A 15,202-nucleotide genomic window follows, 5' to 3' on the forward strand; every position below is an offset into this window, starting at 1 on the left:
CAAAGAAAAATTATTAACAGACTTAAATTAACAGAGGATTATAGATTTTATGGAACAAAAAAATGAAGGAATCTTGAATATCTAACTAATATTGCACAAGATGAGTAGAAGAGGGGGAAATCAACAATGAACATGAAATCTATCATTGAATTTGAACCCCTTTCTTCTGGTACCTAAGATGTATTCCATTTATCGAAAAAAGCCCGGCAAGAACACTTTGACGGCTTCCCATTTTGATTCGGCTGCTAATATGACATCAATCGGGCGAAAAAACGGGGGTTCCAGCATACAAAGAGCATACCTTGTTTAAACAGACAGTCATCAACCCTCATCATCAGAACGAGAACTATAATCGTTCCTCCTCCGTTCAGCAATTGCGGAAAAAAGCTTCTGATGAGGATCGGGGGAAGTTGGTGCGAAACGGGACTCGGAGGAAGATGATGATGCATTGGGCTCCTGTTTTTTATGTGCTTTTACTGGCTTCCTTGGAGCGTCTCTAACTTCTTTGCAAACCATATCCAGAATTATCAAAAAGTCACGCACGATGACGAACAAGCGTACGCCCTCATCCTTATGTGCGTTACCGTGAAAATAATCACCGGTGCTCTTCACCATTGCCATTATTCTCTTCTCTTCCTCGAGTAACGATGTTACATCGACCTCTGCATTCTGCACAGAAATCTTTAAGGTTTCATGAAAACCACTTTCTTCCCTCAAATTTTTCATCTCCGAGTTCAAGAAATTCCGTGCCTTTAGGAGTCCATGACCAAGTTTGGCAGTGGTTCCTCTTAAGGTTTCGGCATCTATTGCTGCTGCTTTCTTGACATTTTCGAGTTCACTACTCAGATGAGAAACCACCTGAAGACCAAGTGCATGGTAGTGCTCTTCCGGATATGGGGAAACATCCTCGAGATCAATGGAACTTTTGTTTTCTCTCGCAATACGGGCAGCTTTCATGCCTTCGGTGCGTATAATTTCTTGGACGACAAAGTGCAAGAGTGTGGTCTTGCCATCTACTCCTTTAACATCTGATAACTTCAAAAGTGTGTCGAGCTTGAAAGCTTGTGCACCACCACGGAATGTCCCATCATTCATGCGATTTCCGGTTTTAAGAACAGCTTCTAAAAGCTTGAGGAATAAGCGGTTACTTCTGAGCTCCTTGCAAGCAATCTGCCAAAATAGTAAACACAGAATTCGATTTCATAAAACATGTATTTTGTTGACTGTCTTAAAAAAATTTCCCAAGACGTTTTCGATCTAAATGTCGGTTGTGATTCATGCAAGTCATGCAAATTAAAATTAATGACGCACCTCTAATGTTTCGAAGGACTCTCTTGTGAAAGTAACCTCCTCAGAAAGAGAGCACATATAAACCAGGGTTTCCATTCGTTTAAAAGCAAAAGGGATGTCGACCAAGACTTTCAAGAACCGTTCGGCAGGACCAAGTTGCGAAATTTCACCAATGAACGTTCTAAGTTTGAGTTCTTCATCCGCTGTCGGGGCCATCTTCAATAAATTTTGGAGGAGTTCAACAGGGAGCTCATTTCCTGATTTAAAACAACAGGTTAGAATCTCATAATTGAAAACTTAAAACATCAGTACTACCTTTTTTATGTCAGGAAAAACAACAAATATACAAGGAACACAATGTAGTTATTTGGCTGTTAACAACCTCTTGTTTCTAAACGAGTTTAACGATCGGGATCATCTTAATATTTTTCTTTACAGAAATGAATGGAAAAGGCATAGAAAAGCTCAGTCAGTATGTTCATTTCCTCCTCCACCTTAAATCGGATACAGCGAAAGAAAAACTATTCTACCACATACGGTTAGCTTCAACGAGATGCAAATGTTTGGCATTCGGCTGAGACTAGTAATGCTAGATGTATAACAAATTGTAACTACGACTCTTTTCCAAAATGTACAATGTATGAAAAAATAGGGTATCTCAGAGAGAATGTAGCGAATCATATACAAAATTTCAACATTACATAGAAGATCATGTTTTAGCGAATCAGATAAGTAAATGTTGCGACTCAATTATTGGTTAGTTATCAAAATTGTCCACCGGTCGTTGAAAGCACGGATATTATAATTACTGGTGAAAATGGTAGTACCGTAGTAGTCATAATTGCTAAACACGCTCAGCTGATGGTCATGTATGCCACACAATCATCAGTCTGGAGCACGGATCAAAAGCCTACGGATATAGTTCTCACAAGCACATATTTGAAAGAACAAACAAGACAGAGGAAATCACCTTCACGAAGAGCATCGCAAACTTCTTCTGTGGTCACATTCAACGCCCGCAAAAGGATTGCTAAATTTTGAGCCTTCTTGTGATCGAGGAGTTGAATATATTGAGGCACAGACTCCTGGGTAAAGGCCTCTTTCTTTTTATCATTTTTGTTCTTGTCAACGGCTGCATACCCGAACAGCGTTTCTATCATCTCCTCGTTGAACCTGAAAACATAGTAATAGTATAAATATAACCCGTAATGATCCATTGGCATAAAGAGTAAAGGAAAAACAGTAAGAGAACTTTTTACGTACTGGAATGGCATAAAGAGTAAAGGAAAAACAGTAAGAGAACTTTTTACGTACTGGAATGATCCAGATTTAATTTGATTCCAGACCATCGAATGTTCAGGGTTCGCTGTAACTTTATCCCAGAAAAATGGCTTCAGTTTAGCTTTAGGAGCATTGCCATCGTCTGCTGAGCCAGATCCCTCGCCAGAGATAGCATTTGATGTTCGTTGTGGTCCGCTTGGTGGTCGAGGCACCTTCGGACCTGAAGGCATTGGTGAAGGTGGCCTGGGAGGTCCGAGACTGGTACCTGATGGAGGTGGTGGTGGGCGAGGACCGGTTTGGGCACCAGGTGGAATAGGTGGTGGAGGAGGTTGGGGGGCCATAGTAGCAGAAGGAGGTTTCATAGAGGGGTGAGGTTTAGGAGGTGGTGCAGGAGGACTGGCTCTAATGGGGGGAGGAGGTGGTGGAGGACTGGCTCTAATGGGGGCAGGAGGTGGTGGAGGACTGGCTCTAATGGGGGCAGGAGGTGGTGGAGAACTGGCTCTAATTGGGGCAGGAGGTTCCGGAGGAAGAGGGTCTGCTCTGCCCGGAGAAGGCTTCAAAGGAGGAAATACAGGTCGGGAAGCACCGACCCTTCCTGGAGGTAGCGGTAGCGGTGGCTTAGTATTGCCTGATATATCAGAAGATCCAGGTGAGGCTATGGGGGCAGCAGCAACAGCTCCGAATGATGACTTCCCATCAAAGGAGAGTAGTTCGGCATTAGATTGAATATAAACATTCCCATTAGTCGAGGCCATTTTATGCAGGCTCAATTCATTTCCAAACGAGTGTTGACCTAGCTTCTCTTCTTTATCAGTTCCAAAGGCATATGCATGAGAAGAACCTGGAAAGAAAAAAATGTTTCGATCAATAACTTTCCGAAAGCTTCTAGAAAACAAAAGTTTGTGGAGAAAGTATATACCAGCGGAGAATTCATTTAAGCTTAAACTGAGAAGGGGCCTCTTGTCATTTTGTTTAGCTGAAGAACCTCTACGACAGCATAACAAGAAGAACAATGCTGCAGCAACAGATGTTACTACTGCAGTCACAACACACGCAATAATAATTGTTCTACTGTTATCGGTCCCCTTGTGTGTCGGGTCCATGTTGGCTGGGCTTATATTGTTTTGAATATCATTTATCGGACTTGCAGCTTCATTAGAAGGTATAGGGAAAAAAGAGGGCAAAGATGCCGGACTTTCTGGACTCAAACGAGGAAGTTCAGAATTAGGAAAAGGGCCAGGAGCCAGGGATGGTCCTGAGTCCGAGGCAGGGGCTATGGCAATGCTCTCACTAGCCAAAGCCCTTCTAGGAGCTTCATGCCAGTGAAACAATGACTCAAAATATTTGGTGTACCAAGTCTTGAAGCTACTATCTTCTCCAGATACTTGAAAGAGAAGATTATTCTTTCTTATGCAGTCACAAAGAGCTTGCTTTAGCTCGGGATGGAGAAGACTAGTCAATTTTCGAACACTTGCTCCCTCTAATGAGTAACTTTTTGTAGTAATATCTTTGGTAATACGAGGTGTTTGTCCCGGAAGATATAAGTTCGGATCTTCAAAAGCTTCATTTAAATCGTTCAAATATTGTCTGCAACTTATCCATAACAATTCCGCCTGCATTCAAACAACTGAATAATTTTAAACAAGGTACCTATAGTTAATCTCATGAACATTTAACATTTTGTACGATTATCATAACATCGAATGTCATTTTCACTAATTGATGCAACCAATATTCGATATTCATGTCATTGTCATCCACAAATGATATGATTAGCTTTAAAACATAATCAAACACCTATGTCTCTTCTACTTCTCGAAAGTTCAGTATACGCCAACGAGGCTCATAATTTTTCTTCAAGTAGAAATGTACGAAACCAATGCTCAACGCATATTAGAACATGGGTACGGGAGTATGACCATTCGAAGACATGAAACGACTCGTAAAGAAATGAAACTACCCATGTCAAACACTAGCACCCGAATGTGAATAACATAGGCATGCACTATCCATCCATACATGCAAGCTACCAACATCATGAAAAATTCTCTAGTTCTAGAAAATATTTCACTGAATCATCGCCTAATAGGCTAATACTCCGAGGTATTTCCACCTCTAATGTAGGTTTTCGTTTTCTCAACTACCAACTAAAACATAAACCTCGATACGAAAAACGACATGGAAATTACTAATATTACTTTAAATCTTTAAGTAACCAATGAAAGATCATAACATGTTACGAAGTCTAAAAATGCTTCAGTTGAATGGTGAAATATGGTTCCAAGATATTCCCAAGGTTTTCATTAAACATGCTATCATAGATTTCTACCAGTCATGGGCTGAGGGGGGCTGACAGGTTCAAATTCTCGTATAATTTAGATATTTTATTTGTATTTCGTTGATAATCGTTTCGACCTTTAAAATTTTATAAGTATGTCACGTCCTAATATTTTATAAGTTCACCCGCCAACATAAAATTCTACGACCGTCCCTGATTTCTAGTTTTCTAGCTGACAACAAAAGGCTAAAGCATAGTTTTCAAATACAACACTATTTGCCAATAAACAAATCTACAATTGCTTTCGTTCCGTAAACCGATATTGTTCAAGCAAATCGATTGCAGCCAATGAACATTAATGTAAACACAAACAATCAGTTAAGCAGATCGAAGCTCGAAAGCAAAGAAGCAAAGCAAAATCTACTTTACCAGATTCTCATCAATCTCCCCAGTTGCTGGATCTACCAATCGATTAAGAAATGCTTCTTCTTCTCCATTCTTACAGTAACATAAGCTAGAAGTCAATGATACACAACAAAGCAGCGCTACCAAAAACAAAAAACAAATTGTTCTTAAGAAACCCATCTTCTTCTTATATAATCAACACCGTCACAAGCACAAAAAGGGTTGTTTTTCATTTAAAAAAACAACAGATTCTGCTGAAATACTTTAAGGAAGACTGAATCAAAGGAGCAAGCAACAAAACCCAGAAAGCCAGAAAGGGACTGTATGATGAATAGAGGGGTTAAAAAGAAACTCAAAGGGGAATAGATTTCAAACTTTTTTCTCTTCTTTAGTCATTGAAAGACCCCAAGATGTGAACTACATAGAACAGGACAAAGATGAGTGCTTTTATTATGAAATTAATGACCGAATCATATAGTGAATGGCAGCTCAATGCATAGAAAATACTCATACGGCATGTAAAAAAGTTGACCATTAAGCAACTTTTGCCTTTTAATTCTTACCCTGGCCTTAACCTTAACCATTAAGCTGCTAGACTTATTTGATAAAAGTATTAAAATAATGGGTAAAACATACAATTGGTTCTCTATTTATAGAGTATTACTTTGTTGAGTCTCTCGACTATTAAAAATTATAAAATGGTCATCTGATTATTCATTATGTTCCAAATTCTTCATTTTCAGTAAAACATTGATGGTATTCTGAGTTGGACGTTAACCTGCTGACTATGGTATGATCAAATTTGATCCTAGAATTTCAAACAATTATCATATCTCAGTCACTATGTTAACGTCCATCTTAGAAAATCGCTAATTTTTAACGACGAGTTTGAAACATAACGAATAGTTAAACGATCATTTTATAACTTTAATAATCAAGAGACTCAATAAAGCAATACTCTATAGTCGGAGGACTATTTTGTATCTGTTAATAATCGAAGGACCATTTGTAAAATAAAATTGTTAATTTCTAGAAAGAAAAATAACGTTTTGAATGTTTAAGGAAGGAAAGTGTCAAAAGTTGACCTAATAGGTTAGCAGCTTCCTAAGACAAATGTAAAGCAATTAGACCCTTTAAAAGCTACGCGTTTCATTTTAATATAATTAAAAAGAGATAATTTCATCTTACATCCTTACACTATAGCTCTCATAGCAAGTTACACCTTAAACTTTTAAACATTCTAATTTCATCCCAAAACTATGACCCTCGTTCTAAATTAGTCACCAGACTTTAAAATCTTACAATTTCATTCTCAAACTATGACCCTCATTCTAAACTGGTTCCCAAACATTCAAATCTTTCAGTTTCATCAAAACATGCAATTAATTTTAATCATAGTTCAATCTACTTTTTTTTCAAACCTAAAAATATAGTTTGTCTTAACAGTTTTGTTAACATGGGATGTGATTAGTATATATTGATAATTTAGGATGAAATTGAAACGTTCAAAAGTGTAGGAACTAATTTAGAATGAGGGTTATAGTTTGAGAAAGAAATTAAAATGTTCAAAAGTTTACAGAATAATTTAAAATAAAAAACATAATTTGAGAATAAAATCAAAATATTCAAAAATTTTAGAATCAATTTAAAATAAAACTCATAATTTAAGAATATATGAATTAAAAAAATAAGAATAATGCATTATACCTCATTGGCCTAGGGATGGACATGGGTCGGGTTTTTGGTCCACCCGACCCGACCAAAACAAGTTTTCACCCGACCCGACCCGATATATAACTTAAAAATTCGATCCGACCCGACCCGAAATAATAAAAAATATTTTTATTCAATAAAATCAGTGACTTAATTGAAAAAAATAATATATAGAGGGGTATTATTGTAATTATTCCTAAATATATAAGGTAAAAATATATTTTTTCGGGTCGGGTATTTTTCACCCTAAATCAGAACCCGACCCGACTTGAACCCTAATTTTTTTAAAAAAATCCAACCCAGTCGAGTCGGGTCGAATCAGAACCCGTTGGGTTCGGGTCTTATACCCATCCCTACATCGGCCCTTGGAAAAAAAATTGGTTCGTATTTTGTGCAATTGGAATATTAAAGACTAATAAAACACTAAAGTAAAAAAAAACGTATTGTTGTTGTCACATCTTCTTAAAAACACATTGTACTCCCAACATCTTCTCGATGGTATTGTAAAATATACTTTACTTCAATAAATAAGTTGTGGGAACGTTATTTGAGGAATTTTTTTCTCATAACATTATCGATTCGAGATATTTCACATCTACATGATAATTTCGATTTCATCTTTTCGATGGTAATTATAATTAAAAATTTTCAAGTTCAACTCAAATCGAACAATCTATGTAGATAAATAAGATTATTGTTACGTTAAAAATTTTAAATTTAAATACTTACATCCACATGATAATTTCGATCTCATCTTTTCGATGGTAATTATAATTAAAATTTTTCAAATTCAACTCAAATCGAACAATCTAAGTAGTTAAATAAGATTATTGTTATCATTAAAAAATTCAAATTTAAATACAAGATTCATAAGAGTGTTAAATATTCATTATCAAATAATTAAATTCTTTCAAACAAATACTATTGTAATCATCTTAAACTAATAATTTTTTTTAAGTTTATATTGATTAAACCCAATTTTATTTATTTAATGCGAAGGATATTATGAACTCATGAGACTTTATTATTTTCGGGATGTGTAAAGTACGACAACCTTAATATACGGTTAAGGAAAGACGTTATTGAAAATGTTAATATTTTTATAATATTTTCGGTAAAATACTACCTAAAACATTATTTTTTTTCTACCGAAAATGTTAATATTAGACGCTATCTATAATATTTAACATTTCCGATAAAACGTTACCTAAAACATTATATTTTCTATCGTAAATATTAATATTAGGTGTTACCTATAATGTTATTTTTTTCACTGAAAATTAAGTAACGAAATTAACAAAAAAAATATAAAAAAACATACACTCGTCATATTAGGGTTTTTAAGATATTTAATGTTTAGGGTTTAGGGTTTGTAAAATATTTAAGATTTAGGGTTTAGGGTTTACAAAAATATTTAGGGTTTAAGATTTAGGATTTACTAATTATTTACGAAATATGGAAGAGAAAGGAAGAAATGATTACTTAGAACAACTTGTGTCGCTAGTAATAGGAGGAAAAGGAAAAGCAATATCGCACTTCTCGCTAAGTAGAGTAAGACGTTTAGGGTCATACGGACCATGTAGTGGCAATATTAATTTAAGGCTCAAACATAGTTCTTGCTCGTCTCGTTTGGTTTTTGGCCGTCCAACAAGAGCTTTAGCACCAGCACAACAAGTCGGTGATGGATCGAAATCCATGCCGACAAGGAAGGGCATGCATGGCGACATCGACCCGCGAACCTCGTCCCATGTAAACGGGGGTTCATACTCATACGGAGGTAACGAAGAGGATTTTTCTTGGAGATGCAATGGAGAGGGTTCCTCGTTCAAGAGGGTTCGGTAGGGCGATATCAATCCGATAATCTCGCGATTTGCAGAGACTATCGAAATTTGCGTAATACCGGACGTGATTAAAAAGATGAGCATGGCTAGAAACTTGACCAAGGCACACATGGTGGCTAGATGATCAATTTTGTTCCCTTGCCTTAATGAGGTTTGAGTTCAAGCTTAAGGATTATATATAGGTTAAAGTGTTCAAGCTCAAGAAGCATGAAATGCAATACAAGGAAGGAAATAGCCAACAAAATTATAGCAACTAAATGCCTAAAAGACATCAGCATCACAAGGTTATAAAGAAATTTTTAAAAACACACTCCTATTTTGATCGGATTTGAATACGAGACCTCATTTAGTCAAAAACCGAGTCGAAAATATCACATCGATTAACTAAAAATTAATCATAATCGAATCAGAATTAAATCAAATAGTTATTTTGGTCTTTAACGTTTCATTTTAGGGTAAAATAACATTTTAATTGAATAGTTACTTTGGCCCTTATTCTCTTTTCGAAGCATTTTGACCCTCGATTTTTCATTTTAGGATAAAATGTCACTATTTTGGAGCGTTAACCGTTTTTCAACTAATGGTTTCCCCCCTCAAAATAGAACGTTGGGGACAATATATTGCGAAAAAAGAACAGAGACTAGATTGATCATTTTGATAAATGTTGGGGATTAATTTTGACATTATGTCAATTTTATATCAAAACCGAACCTTTGAATTTCAAAACCCAATCCCCTAAAACACAAGTTTATTCTTTCTTAAGCTTACTTAATCACTAAAATACATAATTAATCAAAATACCATTTAACATATAAAGGTCAATATTTTGATCCGACTTCCGACTGTTAACGATTTAGCAACTGTCGCACCGGTATACGTCTTTAACATATGATTTTATCATATCCAAGTCAACAAGTTAAGATTCAACACAGGCGACCATCAATTTTTAACCGAAAACGATAATTTTGCAACATATGAATAGTCGAATAACCATTTTGTAACTCTTAATTGTTGGAAGACTCAACTAAGTTGTGTCATATAATCAAAGACCATTTTACAACTTTTAATAGTCAGAAGACTCAATAAAACAACGTCATATAATCCATGAACAAGAATATAAGAACAAGATACTATAAAAGAAAACAAATAATTCCACTAATTTCCTCGTTAATAAAAAAGAATATTATTTTCTTTAAAAAATTAAATTCAAATAATTGTATTTGTAGGATACGTATACCTAATTAATAGATTACAAAAATCTAAATAAATATCATCTTTTAATAACTCTCTACTATTAAAAAAATAAAGAAAATAAAAATTACAAATTACAAATACTCTTTATTGAATAAATAATTATCGAATCCTAATATCCTCAATTCTTTTTCGAGCGAAATATGTCATTCATTCCAACAAGATTTCACATGGGGAACATAGTTTTGCCTTAAAAAGAAGAAGGGTAAACTACATCGTATACCATCAAACTTTAGGTGATGTATTGTTTGTACCGCTGAGCATTCAATATTTCCAATTATATCGCTAAACTTTGATCTTCGTTTCAATTATATCACTGGACCGTTAAAAATTGTTAACAGACTGGTCAAAAACGACGTCATTTTGGTGAGGTGTCTACGTAGACAGTTGTCAACCACGCCATCGTGTCGTTAACGATTTAACGATTCAGTGATATAATTGAAACGAAAATCAAAGTTCAGTGCTATAATTGATAAATTTGAAAGTCCATTGGTACAAACGATACATTGACTAAAGTTCGGTGATATCTGATGCAATTTATCTAAAACAATGCCCCAAAAAAACACAACACTTTTGGTCACCATGCCATAGAACTTTTTTCCAACAAATTTCCCTCACAAGTCATCAGGCAATTGAAAGTACTGGGAACAAAAAATTTGTTGAGAAATGTTTTGAACAAAGACAACAATGGAACACTTACTGCTACTGAAACCATCCCAAAGAGTGAAAGTGACGGTGACCGAGAGCGTCTTCTTGGCGGAGATGTCGTCGACGGTGCACAGCTTCTCGAGTTTCCGTACGACGAAGTCGTTGTAAAGCACCTTGCCTTTGTTCTCGCCGGAAAGGCACTCGTTCACCAACCCGCTCTCGTATAAGGCCACCATTACGTTGTCGACGTTGTTGTCTACCCTGTACCTCAGTGCTCCAGTTAGGTTTACTTCCAAGGTCTCCGAAGTCGGCCTTTGGAAATTAGGGAAATAAGTGAAATAAACCTTGAATCTTGGAGCAGGGAACCTGGGAGCATGAGCAATGATGGATAACAAAGCGTCTTCTTCATCAACCGGATAATGAGCCCTACCTTGAACCACGATCCGAGGCGTAAACACGCGGTCGAGGTTCAACGCCTCGACGTAAGCCTTCTGTCTCACGTTCCAATTGCCCGAGGCGTAGGGGTCTTTCCACCCCGTGTGATCGACGTGGTAAGACAATACCACTACCGGCGCATCCAGCTGAAAATCTCCCCTCACCAGCCTCGACAATAACAGCTCCCCCACCGGCGCCTTCGAACATCCCTGGGACGAGAACAACTCCACGAGGACGGGCCCGTCTGCCAAAGGCGGCGGCATTGTTGCGTCGTCAATCTCCCCATTGCCTCTTCGGTTGAATGATCCGTCCCCCGACGACGAACACTTGCATAAACATTTGAAGAGACGACGCCCCATGTAGCACGTGGAGGACGACGACGACGACGATGATGGTTGTCCCTTCGTCTCCGTCTCTCGCAACGATGGTTTAACGGCGGCCAACCATTTCACAACAAAAGGGAAAGAAATTTGAAGATCAAATGTGTGTGTATATAGTTGTCTATGTGTAACCTATGGGTGTTATGGTAATATTTAGAAACAATAACAATGATAAAACAGTAAAAGTTTTCTACTTTTCTTTGAGAGACAGTGAAAAAGAAAAAAAATTAACATTTTGGTAACTTCAAGTGTGGTCGGGAGGGAAACATGGCGAGGAACATGTCAACTTCTTGTCTATTTTTGATGTATTTTTTTGGTATAATTATTGTTTTAGTACTTAGATTATCGTCGCTTAGATAAAAGATGGTCAAACTTTCAATTTTTTTCCAAAATCATACCTAATGTTTAGCGTCTCTTTGTTTTTTCTTATTTTGCACGACAGCTAGTCTTTGCTTTGGGGGAGAGTTTGTTGAGCATTTTGGTCGAATAAGTGTCGTTGCGGTGTGGTTGGCCTTTTGTTGTCTCGATGGCTTTCTTTGGTTGTTCTCTGCTAGAAGTCTTTGTTAATCATGTTTTGGTGGATGTTTGTGCGACATTTTTCTTTCTATGTTGTTGAGTTTTCGCTTCTCATGGCATTTTTGTGTTTGAAGTGGTTTCCTTTGTTGTCGGATTTAGTTGGGTATCTTAGGGTTCCTTATTGCTCTGATTGATGGTTGTCGAGTTGTATCTATTTGACTGATAGCTTTTACCTTGTTGTGTTGTACTCTTTTCCTCGGACATGATGTGTACGCTCTTGCTAAGCATGTTGTCACTAGTCGTTTGTCAATCTATTTTTGTTTGTTGTTGCGAATAAATATATGAAGTTGTCCTCAATAATGTCCTTTCGGGTTAAATCGATAAACATAATTATTTTTGAAAAATAAATACATTTTTTTAGTCACTTATTGTTTATAATTATTAATGATATGTAAAGTTTTTTTTTCCAGAAATATGAATAGAATTTTAAAGGGTAAATTTTAAATTTGGTTACTGAACTTTACTTTCTCTCCTATTTCACTCACTGTATTGTAAATCTTTTCAATTTCATCACTTAGCTTAATACATTGTGTAATACCCTAATTTTGTCTGGGCCTTTTAAATTCCCTGGAGATGACCGATAATTAATTTGAAGTTATTTGTGCTCGATGGGGAATGAATTCAAGTGATGAATCGTGGAAGCTTGCAGTTGGAAACTTTGGTGCTTAATTGGATTGATATCGTATACGTTTTCATTTTGGAAATCGAGATACAAATTCAAAGTCAATCCAAAATCCAAATTAAGTCTAAAGTCCACTTACAAGACCAAATTAGATTACAAATAATTATGACCCAATCCAGAGCCCAACAACAACATGAAACCCAATTACATCCAGAGCCCACAAAGCAGATCAGGCCCAAGTTTGGCCCAGCTTCATCAACCCGACCTGGTTGCGCCAATCCGACCCGGTTGCAGCAACTGAGTTGCCCACGTGAATGCCAAGCGGTCCACGCTTGCCACCAGCTGGCTCCACAATGCCCCATGCTTCCCATGCTCCCATGTTTTGTCCCCCACGTGGAGTGCCCAACAGCAGCTCGTGAACCACGTCCTGCCATCACTACAACCGAGCAGACGAGGCTCGGTTCCCAGCTATAACCGAGCAGCATCCCACGTGAAGTCTGCTCCCCCACGTACCCTGATCACGAGCCGACAGCATCCAGGATCCACGCCTCTCGAGCAGCGTGAGCACCCCATGGAAAGTCCCTCGAGGTCGTCACCCGTGACCTGCAACATCACGAACGAGGCAGAGAGAACCGAGGTACCTGGGAAAGCAAAACACGGGCATCAACGAAAACAGAACAGGAGGCCATCGGGGAGGGCGTTTTTCATCATCAACAAAAAGGAGGAGGACAGAACGAAAAAAAGGGAACAAGGAAGAGGGGGTCATGAACAACGAGGAACGGCGGTGAACAACCAGAGAAAACACGCATCAATCAAGGAGCTCATCATCAACCATTCGAGTATTAAGCAAAAAAAACAGAGAGGGGAAATCCATTGTAGAGCAAGAAAAACAGTATTTGTGAATCAAATAATGTAACTGTGGTTTTTGCCCGTATTTCTTCTGAAATCAAGCAATACAAACAAGACATCATTCCCTATTTTTGCTTATATCAACAACCCAACAGTAAAGCGAATCATTTTCAAGGTTAGGGAATTTCGGGTTACCTTTGTTCATGAGTATCTACGCCAAAGTCTTCGTCGGAGGAGGCCCTTGACAGCGTCGATCGAGGGTAGATGGCCAATAAACGGTAGTTGGGATTTGGTGTCCTTGGTGGCTGATGATGGCCAGATCGTGGGTTGAGGCTTGTATTTGCCGATTGATGGTCGTTTAGGCAGCGGCGTTAGAACCTGTTGGAGTCTCGGCCGAGTGTGGTTAGTAAAGGAGGAGGCGTCGAAGCATGATGGACGTGCGGTGGTCGGCAGAAGTCGTGGGGCCGTTGGTGACCCATCGGTGGCGTTGAATCGAGCCTTCGTGGTTCTCGTTCGAAGAAGAGAAGCTTGAAGGAGAGAGTAGAAGCGGCAGGTCTTGTTTTGCTAAAGTGAAAGGGGAATCTGATTTTAGGGTAAGCAGTTTGCGCCAGCTCGCCAATCCCGTGACCAAAACGGCGTCACTTTGGAGTGTTAAAACGACGGCGTTTAAGGGTGTATGAAGCGGCGTCGTTTCATCAGGGGTGAGAAGCTCCCGTTTCAGCGCCTGGACGGGTTATTTGGATCGTAAATCCTTCTGTTTTCCTTTAATGCATTTTAGTCCATATTTCATATTTTGTTTTCCTTTCTAATTTTGCCATCATATCTTGCGCTTATTTAATTTTAGTCCCTCAATTTAATTATTTTGGATTTCCGTTTGTTTGCGCATTTAATATATTTCTTTTGAGAATTACATTTTAGTCCAACATGAAATTAGGAATTTAGTTGAATTTCTGCATGGGATGTGATAGTTTATATTTTAGAATTTAATTTAATTTTAACTTTAAAGCTTTATGTACATTTCTTTTCATTCCTTATGCTTGTTTGTCATTATAATTGATGTAATGGCATTATTACTCATTTGCGTATTTATCTAGATATAGGTTTTTTGTGGCATTATTTAATTTTGCACGCGTATATTATTTCAAGCAGGTTGTTCACTCTCACGGAGTTAGGTGTAATTTATTTTACGCATGTTGGCCTCATGTGCATTACTCAACTTGATTACATAATTGGATTAAGGGTAATACCCTTTTAATTTAAAATTATTTTAAGTGGGTTGTCTTAACTGATTAGATATCCGCTTTGACGATTTTAAATTAAAAGTATATCCCACCAGTAACGCCTAATTAAATTTGGATTAATCACTTTAAAATTTGGGAATGAAAGAAAAAGAAATATTCGGCTATTTAAATTATTTGAGAAAAGATCGTTAGAACTTACCTAAAGATCTAGTCTCGATATTTTTACATAATCGAATATCCTTCATCTTTCTAATGACTTGGTAATTTTAATAAAATCTGTTTTGTTGCTTTTCAATGTTTCAAATTTGCATTTTTGTTGTTTTAAGGGATCATAAATCAAATTAAATTCGAACTTGTGAAATTCGTTGCAAAGACAATAATTAATCGACTAG

The 15,202-nt window shown here is 37.3% G+C and overlaps 2 protein-coding genes across 2 annotated transcripts; both read right to left on the reverse strand.

Moving 5' to 3' along the window:
* Positions 1 to 28: 28 nt before the first annotated feature.
* On the reverse strand, positions 29 to 5,572 carry LOC120175812 (formin-like protein 5). Its single transcript, XM_039182368.1, has 7 exons — positions 5,279 to 5,572; positions 3,491 to 4,184; positions 2,605 to 3,412; positions 2,261 to 2,463; positions 1,312 to 1,547; positions 302 to 1,170; positions 29 to 251 (listed from the first exon to the last, which is right to left on the reverse strand). Exons 1-6 carry the CDS (start codon positions 5,432 to 5,434, stop codon positions 322 to 324), a joined length of 2,946 nt encoding a protein of 981 aa, XP_039038299.1. The 5' UTR covers positions 5,435 to 5,572; the 3' UTR covers positions 29 to 251; positions 302 to 321.
* A 5,047-nt stretch (positions 5,573 to 10,619) lies between these two features.
* LOC120175840 lies at positions 10,620 to 11,516 on the reverse strand. Its single transcript, XM_039182396.1, has one exon. The coding sequence runs from the start codon at positions 11,499 to 11,501 to the stop codon at positions 10,674 to 10,676; it is 828 nt and encodes a 275-aa protein (XP_039038327.1). The 5' UTR covers positions 11,502 to 11,516; the 3' UTR covers positions 10,620 to 10,673.
* Between the last annotated feature and the right edge of the window lie 3,686 nt (positions 11,517 to 15,202).

Source organism: Hibiscus syriacus, unplaced genomic scaffold (assembly GCF_006381635.1).
Source record: "Hibiscus syriacus cultivar Baekdansim isolate YM2019G1 unplaced genomic scaffold, ASM638163v2 tig00003292_pilon, whole genome shotgun sequence".
In the NCBI taxonomy this organism is placed as follows: Eukaryota; Viridiplantae; Streptophyta; class Magnoliopsida; order Malvales; family Malvaceae; genus Hibiscus; species Hibiscus syriacus.

Coding starts and splice junctions, on each gene's coding strand:
- LOC120175812 (XM_039182368.1), bottom strand. CDS start 5,434: ATGGGTTTCTTAAGAACAATTTGTTTTTTGTTTTTGGTAGCGCTGCTT. Junction 4,185..5,278: donor GGGAGATTGATGAGAATCTG/GTAAAGTAGATT, acceptor GTTTGAATGCAG/GCGGAATTGTTATGGATAAG. Junction 1,171..1,311: donor AGTCCTTCGAAACATTAGAG/GTGCGTCATTAA, acceptor CTATTTTGGCAG/ATTGCTTGCAAGGAGCTCAG.
- LOC120175840 (XM_039182396.1), bottom strand. CDS start 11,501: ATGGGGCGTCGTCTCTTCAAATGTTTATGCAAGTGTTCGTCGTCGGGG.